Source organism: Urocitellus parryii, chromosome 3 (genome assembly GCF_045843805.1).
Source record: "Urocitellus parryii isolate mUroPar1 chromosome 3, mUroPar1.hap1, whole genome shotgun sequence".
Classification (NCBI taxonomy): Eukaryota; Metazoa; Chordata; class Mammalia; order Rodentia; family Sciuridae; genus Urocitellus; species Urocitellus parryii.
The window spans coordinates 206,664,727-206,684,182 of record NC_135533.1 but is presented as its reverse complement, the minus strand read 5'-3'; the positions used below and the strand labels follow the sequence as shown (position 1 = coordinate 206,684,182).

The 19,456-nt window shown below is 43.8% G+C and overlaps 1 protein-coding gene across 2 annotated transcripts; it reads right to left on the bottom strand.

The window, feature by feature from the left end:
• Positions 1–15,717: 15,717 nt before the first annotated feature.
• LOC144253536 (tetratricopeptide repeat protein 5-like) lies at positions 15,718–17,212 on the bottom strand. Of its 2 annotated transcripts, XM_077795724.1 has the most exons (2): positions 16,667–16,956; positions 15,718–16,574 (listed from the first exon to the last, which is right to left on the bottom strand). In XM_077795724.1, the coding sequence occupies exons 1-2, from the start codon at positions 16,857–16,859 to the stop codon at positions 15,889–15,891; spliced, it is 879 nt and encodes a 292-aa protein (XP_077651850.1). In that variant the 5' UTR covers positions 16,860–16,956; the 3' UTR covers positions 15,718–15,888. The 2 variants fall into 2 exon arrangements, with proteins under 2 accessions (XP_077651850.1, XP_077651849.1); XM_077795723.1 differs by having other exon boundaries at positions 15,718–17,212.
• Positions 17,213–19,456: the final 2,244 nt, after the last annotated feature.

Below are 19,456 nucleotides of genomic sequence, written 5' to 3'. Positions count from 1 at the left end.
TACATTCACATTGGTGGACAATATCACCACGATCCACCTCCAGAACGCTTTTCATCTTGCAAAATGAAAACTGTACACCCATTCCCTCTTTCCCCAGCCCCTGATGACTTTCATTCTACTTTCTATCTATGATTTTAACTACTCCAGAGGCTTTGTGTGGGCTATGTCACTGCCACTTTGAATTTTTAAAGATTTTCTATAGATAAAGAGGCCCCCAAAAGTAAAAGTACCTCAGGCCCATGAAACCCAAAATCTGGCCCTGCAACTTTCTCCTTAGATAGTGGGCACATCCATCTCCCAATCCATCTCACTCCTTTAGTCACTTGACCAAAATCATTTAATAGCATGGGCTAAGGCCACACACCGTGTTATGTACGAAGAGAAGGCTTTCTTTGCACCCCTTTTTAGTCCATTTATCAATACTATAACTAAGTACCTGAAGTTGGGCAACTTTATAAAGAGTTTTATTCAGCTCACAGTTCTGAGGTTTGCAAGCATGGCACCTGCATCAGCTCCAGTAAGGATCTCGTGGCAGATGGCCCATGCACAGACAAGAGATTACATCACAAGACAGGAAGCCACAGAGGGATTCAGGCATTGGACTCATTCTTAGAACAACTCACACTAGATCTCAGGATCCCAGGAGAGCTACCTAATCCCTTCCAAGAGTATGCCCCCCAATGACCTAAGGACTTCCACCAGGTATACCTCTTAAAGGTCCCATTACCTCTTAGCATCACTATGCTGGGGACCAAGCTTCCAACACATGAACTCCTAGGGGACAAACCACATCCAGACTACAGCAATCCATCTGCGGCAACCAGAGTATACCAGTTTTAAATTCATCTGTTTTCTTCCATCTCCTGCTCTACCCGCTACCCACTGTTTGGTCCAAGCCACCATCAGCTCTTGACTGGACGGTCCTAACAATGCCCTGCCTGGTCCTCCAGCTGCCATCTCTGTCCACATTGCAGAGCACATCTTAGGGCAGCCATTCTACTCTATAGAGCAGACCAGTTGCCACCTCTACCCCAGCAGCACCCACTGCTCCTTCCACACAGTTCTACTGTGGCCCATGAGGCCACATAACCGACCTACACCTGCTCGCTCTCCCAATCTCCCTCCACCCAACACTTCGACTTACAGCCATTTTCACTTCTGAATAAGTTTCCTATTATTGCTGTAACAAACTACCACAAGCATACTGGTTTAAAACAACACAAATAGATACCTTAAGAAAGTTCTGGAGGCCAGAAGGCCAAAGTGGGTTTACTGGCCTGAAATGAAGGTGTTCACAGGGATGTGATCCCTCTGGAGGTTCCCAGAGAAACCCATTTCCTGGCCATTTCCGGCTTCGAGAGGTCACCTGCATTCTTTGGCTGATTGCCTCTTCCATCTTCAAAGTCAGCAGCAGTATCTTAAAGCCTCTCCCTGACTCTGGCTCTTTGCTTGTATCAATTCTGATACCAGCCATCTTGCTGCACCTCATAAGGATCCCTGTGATGATACTGGGCCTTCCTGCATGATCCAGGATAACCTCCCCATCTCAGGGTCCTTAACTCAGTCACATTTGCAAAGTCCCTTTGGCCACATAAGCTAACACTCACAGGCTCTAAGGATCAGGACATCCAGTGACCTGATCCTTAGTCCCTGAAAGTACAGCCTTGGTTTAGAGTGCCTTAGAAGCAGACCCCAAAATAAGAATTCAAGTGTAAGAAGTTTGCCTGGAAGGCAGTCCAAGGAGTCTCCCGTACAGGAGCAGAGCAGTGATGCAGAGAAGAGAGGTGGTCAGTAAGGGGTGTTAGATAAGTTACTACTATAGGTACTGAGGCTCAGTCCTCCTAGAGACTTCTAGAGATAGTGTGAAAACGTGTCTGGATTATTTTAACCAAAGACTAAGAAAGCTGGGACATATATTGACTAACTGCAGTCAGTCATAGAGTGATACTCCCAGGGGAATGGAGTTTATTTCTGACCTGCCCTTTTCATGGGTAAAGCCAGCTTTGGTGGCCAGAGGTAATCCTATTCAAGCTGGGGGTTTCTGGAACTGGCAGTTGGGAAAGCCAGTGTGCAAGTTTTAATTTAGGATCTCTAAGCTGGAGAACACTCTTTCAATGATTAGGAGAGACACAAGCTGGAAATGAAGGCTTTATTACTTAACCGTCCTGGGGTACATAGCACATCTGGGCACCATACCCACAGAGGTCAGGGGCTACAGAGAGAGACAGAGGGACTGGTGGACCACTGCCATTACTGGGTCCAGGGTGCTATCCAAACAGGTTTTCTGCAGGGAGTTTTAGCTGGGGATGCAAAAGCAAGCAGGCACAAGTTCCAGGAGGTCGTGCTGTTGTTACCGCTGTTGGCCGGTGACGAGTCCTTGCTTCCCCGATGTTGAAGAATAATACCAGAAAAGCACACGCCGAGGCAAGGTCAGAGTAGAAATTAGAAGTTTATTAAAGGACAGCAGAAAAGACTTCTCCTGGAGGAAGAAGGGGACCCAAGAGGTGGAATCCAGTTGGCGGGCAAATGTGTTTCCCTTTTTATAGGTTTGGTGATGGAATGTAGGTTGGAAGGCCCGAGGGGTGGGACACAGGTGGGCCAAAGAAGTAATCTGGTCAGGAAGGACTTCTGAGTCAGCACCTTCAAGTTTGCTGGGGGCTGTTCATTAACACTTCTTTGGGCTGGACTTTGGCCTAGGGCCTTTTCGGGACTTCATTAACACTCCATGAGTTGTCCTGTGTTTTCCCTGAGTCATTCTCAGCATGGCCTCCATTTTAGATTTCACTCAATATTAGACCCGATTTACCTAACTACACTGACTACTGTTAGACCAGGACGCAAGAGAAGACCACTGACTCCAATTAAAATCAAATTAAAGCAAGCTTATTATTTCGACCGGCCGGGCTGCCTTTCCCTCCCAAAACGGTGGGAACAAAACAGCAGCCCCACCTTTCCTATAGCCCAGCTTTATAGCCCAGCAAGTTACACAAAGGGGGGTTACAGGTAACAGAACTCTGACAAGCATCACACTAATGGTAGTTTACATTTTTTGCTGGCCCCAACATCAGAATTTATGAGGACCATTAGAGCCTCAGAGAGGGTCGTTGTCTGGCCAGGGAAGGCCAATATTTATGAGGTGTCACTAAAGTTTCAGAGAGGGCTGCTATCTGGTCAGAGAGCCAGGCATGGGTGAGTTCAAGGCACGGGCAGGCATTCCAAGCAGGTTCAGAATTTGCAGTAATTTATAGTAAAGCCAAAATTAGCTTTTCATGGCTTTGTGGCAAGATGGCTCCCAATTTTAATAAAAGATCAGGTTGGGTCTATCACTACCTAATTTTAAATCTGGCTTCACTGTGACCGAGGTGGTGGCCATGTAGCTGTACAATCCACACGGAGAGTGGGGTCAGGAGAGTGAATCAAGTAGCTGTTTCTAGCTATTAGGTAGGGACATGGGCAGCAGGAGGTGGCTAAGGCAGGTGTCTGGAATGGCCACACAGACGACCTGAGAGGAAATGGAGAACTGGAAACTGTCGAGGGTAACTGAGCCCTGCTTCTAGGATGAGAGTTAAACTCATGTTCTAAATGAATGCTGAGGCAACTTAAAATTATAGGAAATCACTGCAGCATGGAAATGGTGCCAAGAAGATAGAGATGAGGGCCCAAAAAGATCTGCAACAGGGAGGCACGGAGTCTAACTTGGATCCCTCTGTATTCTGAGTACCTGACACACGGCAGACGTTGGATAAATATTTGTTAAATACATAAATTATAAAGTTAACCTAAAGTTTGCAGCATGTTTCTGGGACTGTTGCATTAACTAATTTTACATTTGAGAATTGGAAAATCCCTGTGTTAGGTACTATCTGACTCACCACAATCATGCTGCCTTCCTTATTATCTCTCCAACTTTCCTGAAAAAATAAGAGACTGGCACAGCTGTGAAGCAATCCAGCATCAGCAGGGAAGAGAAGCAGATATGAGCTTGAGCCTTTCTAGCTGTGCTGCCTCAGACATCTTGCTTAAGCTCACTTGTTAACCTCCATTTTCTCACCTGTAAAACTGGGATTGATTAAAGTGTAACCGGAAGCTCAGTTTCTGTCCCCAATGTCAATCAATGCCAATGGACACTGTTTTGAGAAAAAGGAAAAAGAAGGTTTTTCGCTTTACTAGCAAAGAAGAAACACAGGAGACTCCAGTCCCAAAGGCTGTGACTTTCCCTATCAGGAGGGACAGGGGGGGTTTATAGGAACTTCAAGGGTTACATTCCAGGTGTGCTCTGGCAGGGGGTCCCAGGATACCCCATGACTTGTTAGGATTCACTTGTTAATTTGGGAGGTATTCACTTTTCAGATCCTCAGCAGGCATCTCCTTCCTGGAGTGGGTGTGTTCAAGGGCAGTTAACTAGGGGAAGAAAAGAGAACACTGTCTGCCTGATCTTGTTAGAGAGGGGGAGAGAAGAGAAGAGAAAAAAAATTAAAAAAATAAAATAAACCTTAGAGGAATGAGGGTTATATTCAGAAGGTGAAGGGACCACTGTTACAAAAGCACAGCAGGTTGCTGTGAGGATCCATTGAGGGAATATTGTATGTCATCTGCCCCAGTGTCTGGCCTGCAGGAAAGTGCCCATAAGTGGGGGTGGGGGGAAAACGATGCTTTTTTGCTTATTGAAGTAAAATTCACATAACCTAAAAATAGCTATTTTGAGGTTAGTGTCATTTAGTTCATTCACAGTGTTATACAATTATCACCTCTATCTAATTCCAAAACATTTACATCTCCCCAAAAAGAGATCCTGTCCCATTAGATGGGTACATGTCTAACCATGGAAGGGAAGCAACCAAGTACGAAGAGGTTGTGCTGCGGAGTCTCACCAAGGGTTAAAACTGTGGTTCCCAGCCAGAGGTGATTCTGTCCCCCAGGGGACACTTGGAAATGCCTGGATACATTTTTTTTTGCATTACAATTCTTAATACACCATAATACAATAATTTATCATATCTCTGATTATATATAAGGTTTGTTGACACCAAATTCACGTCTTCATACATGTATTTTGTAAAATGATGAGGGTCTCCTTCCACCATCCATGCTATTCCCCTTCTCCCTCCCTTTCCCTCCCACCCCTATTCCCTATCTAGAGGTAATCTTTCTCCCTTGCTCTCCCTCCCAACCCCATTTTGAGTCACCCCCTGGGTACATTTTTGACTGTACAATGGGGCATGGAAGATGCAGCTGGCACCTAGTGGGAGAGGCAAGGGATAGTGCTAAGTGTCCCACAGGACACAAGACAGGCCCCCTGCCATGACAAAGAAGTACTCCACTGTGTCAAAATTAAGTGCCTCTCAGGGTCAACTCTGAAGTTGAAATTATTTTCTTATTATTAGCACATATTGGTTGTAGAATCTAATCGTATTCACTGTGCTGTTTCCAGACAGTATGCACTGACCATGTCCACCCACCCTTCTTCCATCCTCACCCCCCTCCTCCCCTGGCACTCTGCCACCCTAGTGATCACTAAGGGTCAAAAATTCTTGAGTGACCAGGCACGGTGGCACACACCTGTAATCCCAGCAGCTGGGGAGGCTGAGGCAGGAGGATCCCGAGTTCAAAGCTGGTCTCAGCAAAAGCAAGGCTCTACGCAACTCAGTGAGATCCTGTCTCTAAATAAAATAGAAAAAAGGGCTGGGGGTGTGGCTCAGTGGTTAAGTGCCCCTGAATTTCCCGGTAAACCCCCCCAAAAAAAATTGTTGAATGAAGCCTGGAAAGAGAGATGCTGCAACACATTGGAACTGGAACTGGTTATTCCAGTGCATCTTTCTTTGCATTGAGAGTGACACTCTAAGGTCCCATTGCTGAATATTTCATCCATCTCACACTCTAGTATCTCTATGCTCATGGTCATGCGTAAGCTATCTGCCCGCAGACACACCAAATAGTATTAGGATTCAAACCGGAAAGCAGTTGTTTAAAACACTTCCTGTGCCAGGCCTGGTGGCACACCTCTACCATCCCAGTGACTGGGGAGGCTGAAACAGGATGATTGCATATTAGAAGCCAGCCTCAGCAATTCAGCAAGGGTCTAAGGAACTTAGTGAGACCCATCTCAAATATTTTTAAATATTTTTAAAAGGAATTTGGATGTAGCTCAGCAGTAAAGTGCTGTTGGGTTAAATTCCCAGTACCAAAAAAAAATTTTTTTCAATTAAAATTAAAACAGACTCTGTAAGCCAGGAATGGTAGTACACACCTGTAATCTCTGTTACTTAGGAGGCTGAAGCAGGAGAATTGCAAGTTTGAGGCCAGCCTCAGCAACTTTGTAAGACCCTGTTCTCAAAATCAAATTAAAAAGATTGGTGCCAAGCATAGTGGCTCACATCTGTCATACCAGCAACTCAGAAGTCTGAGGTAGAAGGATCACAAGTTTGAGGCCAGTCTCAGCAATTTAGCAAGTCCCTGAGCAACTTAGTGAGACCCCTGCCTCAAAACAAAAAATTAAAATAGCAGGGGATATAGCTCAGTGGTAAAGAGTGCCCATGGGTTCAATACCTGGTACCAAGAAAGAAGAAAAAAAAAAAGATGGGATATAGCTCAGTGAGAGAGCATTTAACTAGCATGTATGAGACCTGTGTTCTATCCCCAGTACCACGGAGGAGGGGGAAAATGAGGAGTTGGAGAAGAAGGATGAAGGAGGGAAGACAAAAACTTGCTCAATGAAAGAAGCCAGACATAAAAGGTAACATATTATATTATTCCATTTATATGAACTGTCCATGTGTAAGTCAGCTTTCCATTACTGTAACTTTCCATATTCTTGAGGTAACCAACTTGAAAAGAAGAAAGGTTTATTTGGCTCACAGGTTTGGAGATTTCAGTCCGTGATCAATTGGCCCTACTGCTTTTGGACCAGTGATGAGGAAGCACACCATGGCAGGAGTACATGGTGGAGAAAGCCCTCACCTCATGGCCAGGAATGAAAGACAGAGAGACTGGAGTCCCATGGTCCCCTCGAAAGGCATGTCCCCAATGAACTAAAACTTCCCACTAGGCCCCAACTCCTAAAGGTTCCTCACCTCCCAATAGCACCATGGGCTGGGGACCAGGACTTAACACGTGAGGTTTTTCAGGACACTCCAGATGCAAACAGTAGCCGTCCACAACAGGTGAATCCATCCAGAAAGAAAGCAGACTAGTGGTTGCCAGGGGATTGGAGAAGAGGAGAATGGTGAGCACAGCTTAATGAGTAATGGACTTTATTTTTAGGTTATAAAAATGTTTTGGAATTAGAAATAGATGGTGGTTGCACAATACTGCATGTGTAGTAAATGTCACTGACTGTTGCCTTTAAAATGGTTAATTCCAGCTGGGGTGAGGCTCAGTGGTAGAATGCTTGCCTGGCACACAGGAGATCCTGGGTTAAATCATCACCAGCACCACAAAAATAGATGAATAAATTTTAAAAAAGTGTAAATTGTATGTTTTATGAATCTTAACCCAATTTTAAGAAAGAAAGAAATAGAAGGAGATAAAATTCTGCTGGAAAAATTTGAAGAGATGTATTTCAAGCATATTAAGTATTTAAGTATATTTAGACAAACTCTTTGGCTATAGTTTTTCCTAACCATTGGAACTAACCAGAAAACAACAGACTGAAACCTACTAACTTATTTTTTTAGTTGTAGATGAACACAATACCTTTGTTTTATTTACTTGTTTGTTTATTTATATGTGGTGCTGAGGATTGAACTCAGTGCCTCATACATGCTAGGCAAGCACTCTACCACTGAGCTGCAGCCCTAGCCTGAAGCCTACTAACTTTTTGAGACAATTCATCATGTTCTAAACCACTTTATTGAGGTATTATTGGCATCCATCAGCTATAAATATTTAATGTTTATAACTTGATATACGGAGAGATAAGTATACACTCATGAAGCCATCAGCACAATCAATATCACAAATTTTCCTCCCACCTCATTTGTTTGTTCTGTCTTATTTTCCTTTTGTGGTAAGAACACTTAACATAAGATCCATCGTACCCATTCATTAGGAAGGAAGAAGGTAGGGAAAAGGAAGTAGGATTTGATCAGTGCGTGCTATATGCCTGCACGTAAATGTCACACTGAACTGATATGCACAATCCATCCATGTTGATTTTAAAAGGTTTAATAAAACATACCAGCATGGCTCAATCTTGAGTATACAATAAAGGATCGTCAATCATAGGCCCCATGCTGTACACTAGATCCCCGGGACTTATTCATCTTTAACCTGAGACTTTTTACACATTGACCACCATCTCCCCTTTTCCCCTCCCCACACCATCCCTGGCACCCTTTCTACTCTCTGCTTCTTTGAGTTTGGCTGGTTTAGATTCTAATCAGAGGCGAGATCACACCTGAGGTGTTTCTCTGTGCCTGGCTTATTTCACTTAGCACCAGGTCCTCCACATCCACCCATGTTGTGGCAAGTGACATCATTCCTTTTGTGGTCAGCAGCCTCTGACATTGTTCCCTGGGGTCCCCACCTCCTGGTAGTCACATCTGTATGGTCTCATCCTTCTTGACCCAGTGACTTGCTTCCCATGAATAACAACATGACAAAAGTGAGGAGATGTCACTTCTGAAATTAGGTAACAGAATGACTGTGATTTTTTTTTTATCTTTTATATCCATCAGGACTGTCACACAGTAGTCAGACAATAATTGTAAGCAAGAAGGAGGAAAGGAAGGGAGGTGGCCCGGCAGGGTGACACATGCCTGTAATCCCAGCTACTCCAGAAGCTGAAGCAGGAGGATCACAAGCTTGAGGCCAGCCTGGGCAACTTAACAAGATCCTGTCTCAAAAAATAAAAAGGTCTGGAGGTGCAGTTCAGTGGGAGAGCATTTGCCCCCAAGGGGGAGACCCTGGGTTTTATCCCCAGCACCTCAAAGAAAAAAAAGGAAAGGAGGGAGGGAGGGAAGGAGGGAGGGAAGAGGAAGTTCTACCTCAAAACATTCCCCAGTATAGAAAGAACACCACCTAACTATTAAGCATTCTCAGCAGAAGCAGCTCCATCTCTTTCCCACAACGGGGAGGCTTTTATAAAGTCAGCATTTTGAGAAATCTGATTTCACATGGACCTTTCTTCTCCTGACTTCTCAGGTCCTGCACCTCAGTCTCTTTCTGTAGATCCCCCTGAGATTCAAGATGTCCTATCAGTAGGTATGTTGCTGACAGCAGTGAGAATTTGGCTCCACCCCTCCGTGGAGAAATGGTCTTGTGCAAGAAATGCCACTGGAATCGCTTTTCCAGCAGTAATTTTCCACACAAGCACCCTTTCCCGTACTTGCTGGATTCCCTCATGCTAGTTCTTTCCCACCGCTTCCCTCACCCACTTCTGAACACAAAAACATGTTAGTGACTTCGTTGCAAAAATAACCACAAATGCCATTTCTGCTTGTTCATGGCAAGAACTTATGATAATGATTCTTTTATCTTCATCTCATGCCTCATTAATAGCACGACTACCACAGCCATCACTAATTGCAATTAAGTCATTGCTTCCCACAGTGATATGAAGGAGGAACTCCCCAGAAAACTTGGCTCAGCTCAAGCATTGGATCACTTTCTGGCTGCCCCCTTTCCTGCTGCTTTCCTCCACATTCATCCTAAAAAAGACACATAGTGCACACACCACACAGCTTAACAAGATCCTGTCTCAAAAAATAAAAACAAGCCAGAGGACCAGGGCCAACCTCCTGGGCACCATGAAGAGGTCTCATCCCAGCGCATGGCAGGGGCTTGTCCACACCACACAACCAACTCCTGGAGATCCACTATGCATCTACTGCCTGGGTCACAGGTGTTACCCATCTCAGCTAAGACAGAGGAAGTGGAGTTGGAGGGGAAACAGTATGAATTCAGGAGATATTTGCTGAGTATCTGTCCTCTTAGCCCACAGAAACTCTCCTAAGTGTTTTAGATGTATTAACAACTCTGAAAAGGTGCTCTTTAGAGATGAGGAAACAGAGTCATGAAGAGGTTACATAAGGCAAGTCACCAGGGTCAGGAATCCAAGCTGAGAGTTGAATTGCAATGCAAACATCCTTTGCCATTCTGCTCTATCTGCCTCCTACTCAATTTTATGTGCTTGCTGCAGTGAAGATTTCCCACTTGTATCTTCGATCTCTTTCCACCTGCATTTCCCCACACACACACAAACATCAATGGCAAATGAGTAGGAATTGGAACTACACATGGATTCCCAAGAGGCAGAACAGAACAGAAAACATGGCGGTGTAGGGTGGACATACTGGGTCAAAGTCAGAAAGAAGACTGCTACCAACCTGATTTAGCTCCCCCAGAGCAGTTTTGGTCAACTCCCTTATTCTCCTGGGTGTACTTGGCCTCCTCAAGTGGGCTTGCAGGGTAGCCAAGCCCTTCTTTCACTTCTTTTTCATTGAACTAGCTCTTGATTTATGGTCAAGAAAAATAAGAGGACTGAGGAGTCTGGGAAAGTAGCCTCAGAGCCCAGTTGCTCCACTTTGACACCAACTTAATTTTTCTTAGACCTTCATTTTTCTCTGCAGTTGCACAGTTGTTGGCAGGATTAGTTTTCATGTTTACAATGTTTGAGGAATGTGTCTCTTAATCCAGTAGCTTAGGAAAGTAAAAAGTCAAGCAAAGGAATATTTATCCTACCTGAATTGTAGGATTCTGTGTCACTGATTGACAAGCTAAATATATGCTTATAAATATATATATAATGGTTTTGTTTTGGAAAGTAACATGTGCAGTAAACATTTGAGATGGTAGGTACACCAATAACCCTAATCTGATCAATTGCACATTGTATACCTGTATTGGAATGTCACACTGTACTTTATACACGTGCACAGTTATTATGTCAGTTACAAATAAAATCATGTCTTTAAAAAGTAACATGTGTGATATGTTTTCCTTGCCTTGATCAACCTCCTGTACTAAGCTGAGTTGCAAGTATACATGCAAATAAAATCAAGATTTTCATCCCACAACAAGTACTACCAGTATTACCATCAGTATTAAACACATTTGGATATTTTACTGTGAGTGAATGTGGCAATAAATGAATGAGGATAAAAAATAAAATGCTCTGAATGGGTGCCTGAAGAATTATAGATGCACAGCTGCCCTCCCTGTTGTATCGCAAGCTCAATGACTTGCAAAACTCTGATACCTTCAGAGAGAGAAGGAATGCCTGGAGCACTTGGGCGTCTTCCCAGATCGTGGCTGACAGAATCCTGCCTGTCCAGATGCCGTCTCATCTTGTTGGGCCCTGCGTTGTTTACTCTCCAAGAGAGCTGGGGTGCTGGAATGGGGCCAGAAGTCTTTGAGCAACACCACCTTCTTTCATCAGGATGGTGAGGTCTCACTGCTAAGGCTCACAACACAGGCAAAGAGGCCCTCAGAGGTCAAGATCGGGGATTCAAATGGAATTACGCACTGGTGAAAAAAAAAAAAGGTGAGCATGCAGGCACCTGGCAGAGAAAAGGCTCTGTGACTGCAGAGGTGGAATCATGGATGTGCCCAGGGTAGCAGGAGCAATTGGTGCAGGACCATTCTCTGACCATGTGTAAAAAGTAGGAAAAATCCACCACGCCTGAGAACTGTTAGGCAAATGGTACCTAGGAAGCACATAGCATCTCTCACTGCGCTGAAAAATAACCAGAGAGAGGGCTGCCTGGGGACCAGGAGATCCACCCACATCTACTTAAGCTATAAGTCAGATTTAGGCCGAGACTGCCATTGGTTGGGTTTGTTGTTTTTTTTTTTTTTTTAATGAATAGTATCTTTTATTTTTAAGGGACAAATAATAATTGCATGTATTTACAGGATACAGTGTGATGTTTTGATATGTGTACACAGTCATCCCACAGATACCGAAATCCAGATATGGACAGATACGGACGCTCAAGTACCTTCTGTAAAATGGCATTTTATGTGTATTTAATCTACACACATCCTCACATCCTCTCTTTAGATCCTCTCTAGGTTATTTGGAATGCTTAGTAAAATGTAAATACTATGTAAATATTTACTATACTATGTCATTTAGTAAATAATGAAAAATATCTGTACATCTTTAGTATAGACATAATATTTTCCAGATATTTTTCAATTAACAGTTGGATGTACCAATGTGAGACCCATGAATACAGAGATCTAGCTGTACATTGTGAAATGATTAAATGAGGCTAAGAATATCCAACACTACATCTTGTCAGCTTCAATGGTAAGAACACTTCAAATTTACTCTTTTAATATTTTTAAAACATAAAATATGTCATTATTAACTATAGTCACCATGCTGTGCAATAGTTCACTAAAATATGTTCCTCTTATGTTTCTTATAACAATGAAACTTTGAGATGTTAGTCCAAGGATAGGAAGTTTCAGGATGTCATTGTTACCTGATTGTGAACAATGCAGTATTAATCCCTTACCAACTGAAACCCAATGTGACATTAAGAGTGATAAGATACCTCACCACCAGTTACACCACGTGGTCTTTAGTGCCTGGCTTTTGTATTTTCAAGATTCATCCACAGTGTAGCATAGACAGGGCTTCATTCTTTTTGTGTCTGGATAATATCCCATTGTATAATGTGTTGTTGATCCACTGATGAACATTTGTGTTATTTCCACCTTTTGGCAATCATAAGTAAGAACAAGCAAATCTAATAATAATAATAATAATAATAGGAGAGTCCATAGGTACAGGGAGTATATTAAAGGTTTCCAGCGGCTAGAAAAGGAAGAAAAGGAAGAGACTGCTTTAATGGGTGCAGAGCTTCTATTTGGAATACAGTTGCTCTACTTCATGAATGTATTGATCATCATGCTATTGAACTGTACACTTTCAGGTGGTCACTATGACTAATTTTGTGTTCCACGTGGCCTGGGTACCACCAACCCAGTCAGGTCTCTAGGAGTGGGGGCTTGCCTTGATATTTTTAAGTTCTCTGGGGGATTCCAGCATACAGCCACCTTGGTGAACTGCTGTTGGAAGGGAGGGAGGAGGTGGCCACATGGGTTGAGCACCTCCACTTCCCAGGATTTGACTCAAGCATCCATTCCTCTGATATCCATCCTCAACCATCCTGCTGCCTCCTTCAGGGGTTCTCTGACACTTCTCTGGGTCTATTTTCATTTTAAACATGTCACCATCTATATTATCTCATGCACTAATTTGTCTACTTATTATTTGTCTCTTCCCCCAAACTGGTCATTCATATTCAACCCTTCAATACAACCCTTCAATACATTCAAATCACCTTGGAGTTTCTCTCTCTCTCTCTCTCTCTCTCTCTCTTTCTCCTCTCTCCTCTCTCTCTATCTCTCTCTTCCAAATACAGGGTTGAGACCCCAGCTTGATCACTTAAATCAGAATCTTTGGAGAAGGGTCCAGGTTTCCAGGTCATTAAGAGTTACCCAAGTCTATACACAGAGAACTTAAAATCAGTATACTATAGTGATGCAGCCGCATCAATGTTTACAGCAGCTCAATTTACAATAGCTAAACTGTGGAACCAACCTTGATGTCCTTCCATAGAGGAATAGATCAAGAAAATGTGATACACACACACACACACACACACACACACAATGGAATATTACTCAGTATTAAAAGAGAATAAAATTATGGCATTTGCAGGTAAATGCATGGAGTTGGAGAATATCATACTAAGCGAAGTAAGCCAATCCCCAAAAAACAAAGACCAAATGTTCTCTCTGATAAGAGGATGCTATCCATAATGTGCGGAGAAGGCATGGGAATAATGGAGGGACTTTGGATTGGGCAAAGGGGTAGGAGGAAAGGGATATGGGGGCAGGAAAGATGGTGGAATGAGAAGGACATCATTACCCTAGGTACACGTATGAATGCACAAATGGTGCAACTCTATGTCATGTATAACCAGAGACGTAAAAAGTTGTGCTCCATTTGTGTACAATGAAACGAAATGCATTCTGCCATCATGTATAACTAATTAGAACAAATAAAAATTAAAAGTTAAATAAATAAGTAAAAAAGAGCTCCCCATGTCATTGCCACGTGCAGCCATGGAGGCAGCAGGGAGGACCTTGTGTCCACAGATCCAAGACCAAGGTCTGAATCCAAGTCTGCCAAATGGTAAGGTGGTGCCAGGCCACTTTGCAGAGATCATTTCATTTCACCCTCAGGAGTAGGGTGGGGTTTTTCTTTTTTAATTGACATGAAACAGTCATACATATTTATGGAGTACGGTGTGACATTTCAATTCATGCCTACAATGTAGAATGATCAGATCAGAGTAATTGCCATCTCCATCACCTCAAACACTGATCATTCTTTTGTGCTGGGAATATTCAGTATTCTGAAATATGTAAGTCATTATTGTCAACTATATTATCCTCAGTGCTCTGGAAATTAAAATTATTCCTTCTTTCAGTTGCACCCCTGTCCCCCTTAACCATCTTCTCTCCATCTCATTCCTGCCACCCTTCCCAGGCTCTGTGGACCTCCGTGCCACTCTCTACTTCTATGAGATCAACTATTTTAACATCTACATGTAAGTGAAAACATGTGGCCTTTGTCTTTCTGGGTCTGACTTATTTCACTTAACATAATGTCCTCCATGCTCGCATGTTGCTACAAATAACAAAATTTCATCCTCTTTTATGGCTGAATAATATATGTAAACTGCATTTTCTGTACCCGTCTGTCAGTGGGGACCTAGGATGGTTCCGTAGCTTGGCTATTGTGATTAGTAATGTCAACGAGCTTGAGAGTGCAGATGTCTCTTTGACCTGCTGCTGGGTGGTACGATAGCTCTGTTCCTGACGTTCTGAGGAGCTTCCACACCATTTTCCACACCAGCTGTATTGATTTACATTTCCACCCACAGTTTAAGAGTTCCCCTTTCACTCTCTTTTCACCAGACAGAAGTGGGTTTAACACGTGGGGCAATTCCCTCTCAGAAAGGTGACGTGATCTGCCTGCAGCCAAGGCAGAAGGAGTATGCAGGTTTGGGGACAACCAGTCCCACTTCTCTATGCAGGGCCATGTCAGGGGCCTCCTTAGGGATCCCACAGTCCCATCTCAGCACTGGTCACCTTGACCTCCATCTACGGACTATCTGGATCCCCCAGAACCACACCACAGAACCTGTTCTCCATCCTAAAATGAAACAATAAAGCACTAAAATACTAAAGTTAGACAACTAACAAATTAATAATAATAAATACAACTAATTAATACGGCTTATTAATTAGCTAACAGCCACCCCCAGCCCATAGTGACACATCTCCTTCTTGCCATTCAGATTCACATTCCACTAAGATTTCATGGTTTTGCTCTTATGCCACCCAAGCCCTGTGTTTACCATTTTCTTTTTTTTTTCTTTGAAACAAGTTTAATTTTGTTCCAGCCCCAAATAAGGGGAAGAACTTAAATCTTAAAAAATGTTCAAAAATCAAGCCATTAAAAAGTTAAGCACCCCTCCCCTTAGCAATAAATACTGAACTGATATATACATATTAGACTCAGGACGGAGACAAAAAACAGGAACCTTGGGGACCCTGTCCCATGGCAAGATTCTAACACTTCTACCAATTCTAAGCTCTTTGCTTAAAACAGCAGTCAAAAAGTTAAAAAAGGCAGGAGAGATATATCATGAGACTATGTGGTTCTGAGCTGGAACATGATGGGAGAAAAAAAAAGGAGACACAAAATATCTTATTGGGCAGGAAAAGGGAAAGTCTTCATTTAAAATACTCCCTCCCCAAACCCCTCAGAGTCATTGGATGTGGCTGGTCCAGTGGCCCAGTGCCTTGAGCATATATCCTCGCCTCCACTCCCTCTTCAGCATGCAAGTCAGGAGAGGTCATTCACACTGCGGTCGGTCGAGAGGCCACTGTGGCAGCAGCCTGGCTGCTGGAACCCTGAGGCTTTCCATTCACCACCAGCAGGAGGGGAGTCTCCACACGAATACTGGAAAAGGAATAGTCCTTTCCTTTGTGCTGAATTTGGTGAAGCTGCAAGTTAGGCTCAGGGATGGCTACGGAGTCCCCAATGAGCACTCCCCAGCTCTGCACCATATTATACACCATCACCGCATAGCAAGGTCCATCTGAATCTACTAGGCCAAATGTAAAGGGGACTTTCTCCTCTGTGGTTAGGCTAAACACCACCTTTCCCAGGACCACAGCACCACTATTTACACCAGGCTTCAGCTCACTCAGAGGCTTGAGCTTCAGGGTCACCTTCTGCCCAGAGGCTGATTGATAGCGACCATCACCACAGGGGCCTAGGTGGGCAGGACGCAAGTTTCCCAGCATGCTCTGTAGCTTTTTCACCTTCATCTTTCCCTTGCTTTCCAGGAGGATGGTTAATCTATTAAGGAATTCCAGGAGTTGTTGCTCTCGTTGCTGGGGCTCTGGCCAGGCAGGGTCTAGTGCTGCAGCCCGAGAAAAGCCCTCCAGGGCCTCTCCATAACTCTCTTCATATTTATGTAACATTGCCCTGTTCAGATGAAGGTCAGGATTGCTAGAAGCTTTCCCGTCAACCTTCTCTGCTTGGGCATAGGCACTGAGGGCTTGTTGGGAGATCTTAGGGTTCTGGCCAGTATTGAAGTATAAAGAAAGGTATGCATTCCCCAGAATATACCAGGAGCGGCCATCAAGGACATCCATCTGCACAGCCAACTTAGCTTGCCGAACACTGTCCATGACATGGTTAGAATGTTCATCTCCTGTGTCAGTCCGCAACTGGCGAAGCACCATTGACAGGTTTTGCAGGGAGACTTTGTTCTTGCAATGGGTGAGGGCTCCTGAGAAGCAGGTGTGGGCAGCTGCAACATCCCCTTTCTTCCAGTAGACCTCACCCAGCTGGTTCCAGGCTTCCACCAGCTCAGGTTCCAGCTTCACAGCCTTTGACAGAAGCTCCTCAGCCTTAGGGCTATAGTCAGGAGTCACATTCAGTGCCTTCCCTGTTAGCATCAGAGCCTGTGCCTTGCCCTGGACAGAACCCAATTCCTCCATCTGCTGCAGGGTCTTCTCCATCTCCTCCCGTACATCCTGTTGCTTCCGCCCAGCATCCTCAACACTATGTGTCTCAAAATAGCTATCTCGAAATGAATAGAGCTGATCCACCAGTTCCTGTAATTTCTGCAAGATGTGCTTAGCTTCTTCCTCTTCCTCAGCCATCATTCCCCAGCCGCGCCTGTGTTTACCATTTTCATAACACACTCCTTTCTAAATTTTTTATTAATGTTATTTTTATTTGACACACAATTTTGTGTATTTGTGGGATATAATATAATGTTTTGATATATGTATGTGATATGAAATGATTAGATCAGGTAGGTTAAAATCCATCATCTCGCTTATCTTTTTAATATTTAAAATTAAATATATTAAATATTTACTGTTAGAATTTTGAAATATACAATACATTATTATTACCTATAGTCACCTGCTGTGCAAAAGTCCTCACAAACTCATTCCTCTTGTCTAATTGAAATTGAGTGCAAATGACCATAGCCATTTTGGAAAATAGTATGGAGGGTCCTCAAAAAATTAAAAATGGAACTACCATGTGCTCCAATCATCCCACTACTGGGTATATCTCCAAAGGAAATAAAAATGCACATAAATATTCAGTTCACTGCGGCAAATTCCCAACAGCCAAGGCATGGGAACAACCTAAGTGTGCATCAATAGATGGGTGGATAAGGAAAATGTAGTATAGGTTGAAAGATACAGAGACACAGAGATAAACACAGGGTAGAAATATATAAATAAATATACACACACAAAGGAATACTACTTGGCCTTTAAAAAGAAGGAATTCGTGTCATTTTAAGACAACAGAGATGAATTTGGAGGACATATAAGCTAGGCACAGAAAGACAAACCCCACGGGTTCTCTCCTACATGTGAAATCTGGAAAGGTCAAACTCTTAGAAGTTGAGAGTAGAATTTTCCCAGAGATGGGGGCTGGGGAGGGGATAGGGAAATGTTGGTCAAAAAAAATGCACAAAGTTCCATGCTACATTCTTGAAGAGTTTTGTAGTTTTAAGGAACAGAAGTGTCAATTCCAACAACCCCAGACCTTCATCATCTGTGGACATTTATTGAATGTTGCATCGTGTTCTGCTGGGAACTAAGCAAATCTGACATGTGAGGCTCATGCTGTCATCAGCCACCTGTCTTTAGGGAGGAAAGACCCCAAAGCAGCATTCTAAGAGCAGCATGACTGCCTCGGAGGAGTGCCGGAAGCTGTGGACTTGGCATCCAACCTGCTCCAGGGCAGGTTGAGAGACAGCTCCCTCCAGAAGCCTCATTTGACCTGTGATCCAAGAGATATATTGTGTCACCCTCCTGATGAGATTTCCTCAGCGCCATCTCATTGCCTGTGAATTAGGTGACAAATTCATTTCACTTTGCCAGGGACTCCTCTGGCTTTTTAGCACTGAAAGCCCCACATGCCAGAAACCCCTCAGTCCTGAGAAAACCAGGATAGTTGGTCACCCTACAGCCCAGCCAAACCCAGACTCCCTGGAGTGGCCCCAGGCCCCCTCGTGATCCCACTCCTTCCTGAACTCACCCCTCACCATCCGGACCCACTTCTCTCCATCTAGATTCATCTCTCACCATCAACCCACCTCTCTTCACCACTGTCCCTCACACTTCATCCTAGGGCCTCAAGGTGGCAGGCATGGAGCCTTGAAGCTTCCAAGATCTCTCCTCCACCTCTGCTCTCGCCCATGCTGGGATCCCCCTGCATGAGCTGCCCCCCATATGCCCACCTGGAACACACGTACTCATTCCTCTGATCTCAACTGAAATGCATCTCCCCTGGAAAGCCAGCACATGACCCTGTGGCCCCAAGGCATCTCCCTCCTCGGAGTCTCTATACCAAGCTGTCTTTCTCTGGCTAGCCAAATGTCCGATAATTCTGACTAATTAATTCATTAAACTAGTAGATTAATGAACTGTTTTTTAGCCCATGGTCACACATAGGTTCTTTCAAACTCTGACGTTGTGTAAACATGTATCTCAGGGCTTCCTCAACTCTAATTGGTGGGCTAAAGTGGAAGTGATGAGAAGCCATTTCTGCCATCCTCCATTGGAGGAAATAACCAGACACCCCAGCACACTCATACCCCCAGCTTTTCCTTCCTTAGCACTTATTGTGTGCCTGGCTCTGAGTGAAAAGCTCAGCTATGTCCCTCACCCAGGGACCAGGCTCTCTGGACCCACCTGCCTCCCTACAACGCCTGAGAAGATAGATACCCCTTTCAGTCTGGGACTTCCCAAATCCATGTTCAATGACGCCATATTCGAAACTTGAAATGAGCCGCTTGTGGGAGCACTAACACCATAGAAATTAGCAAACACTATAAATAAACATATTTTTTGCTTTTTATTGTTTGAGGGTTTTTTGTTTTTCGTT

Excerpts from the sequence above, each read along its gene's own strand:
- LOC144253536 (XM_077795723.1), bottom strand. The coding sequence starts at position 17,208 with ATGATGGCTGAGGAAGAGGAAGAAGCTAAGCACATCTTGCAGAAATTA.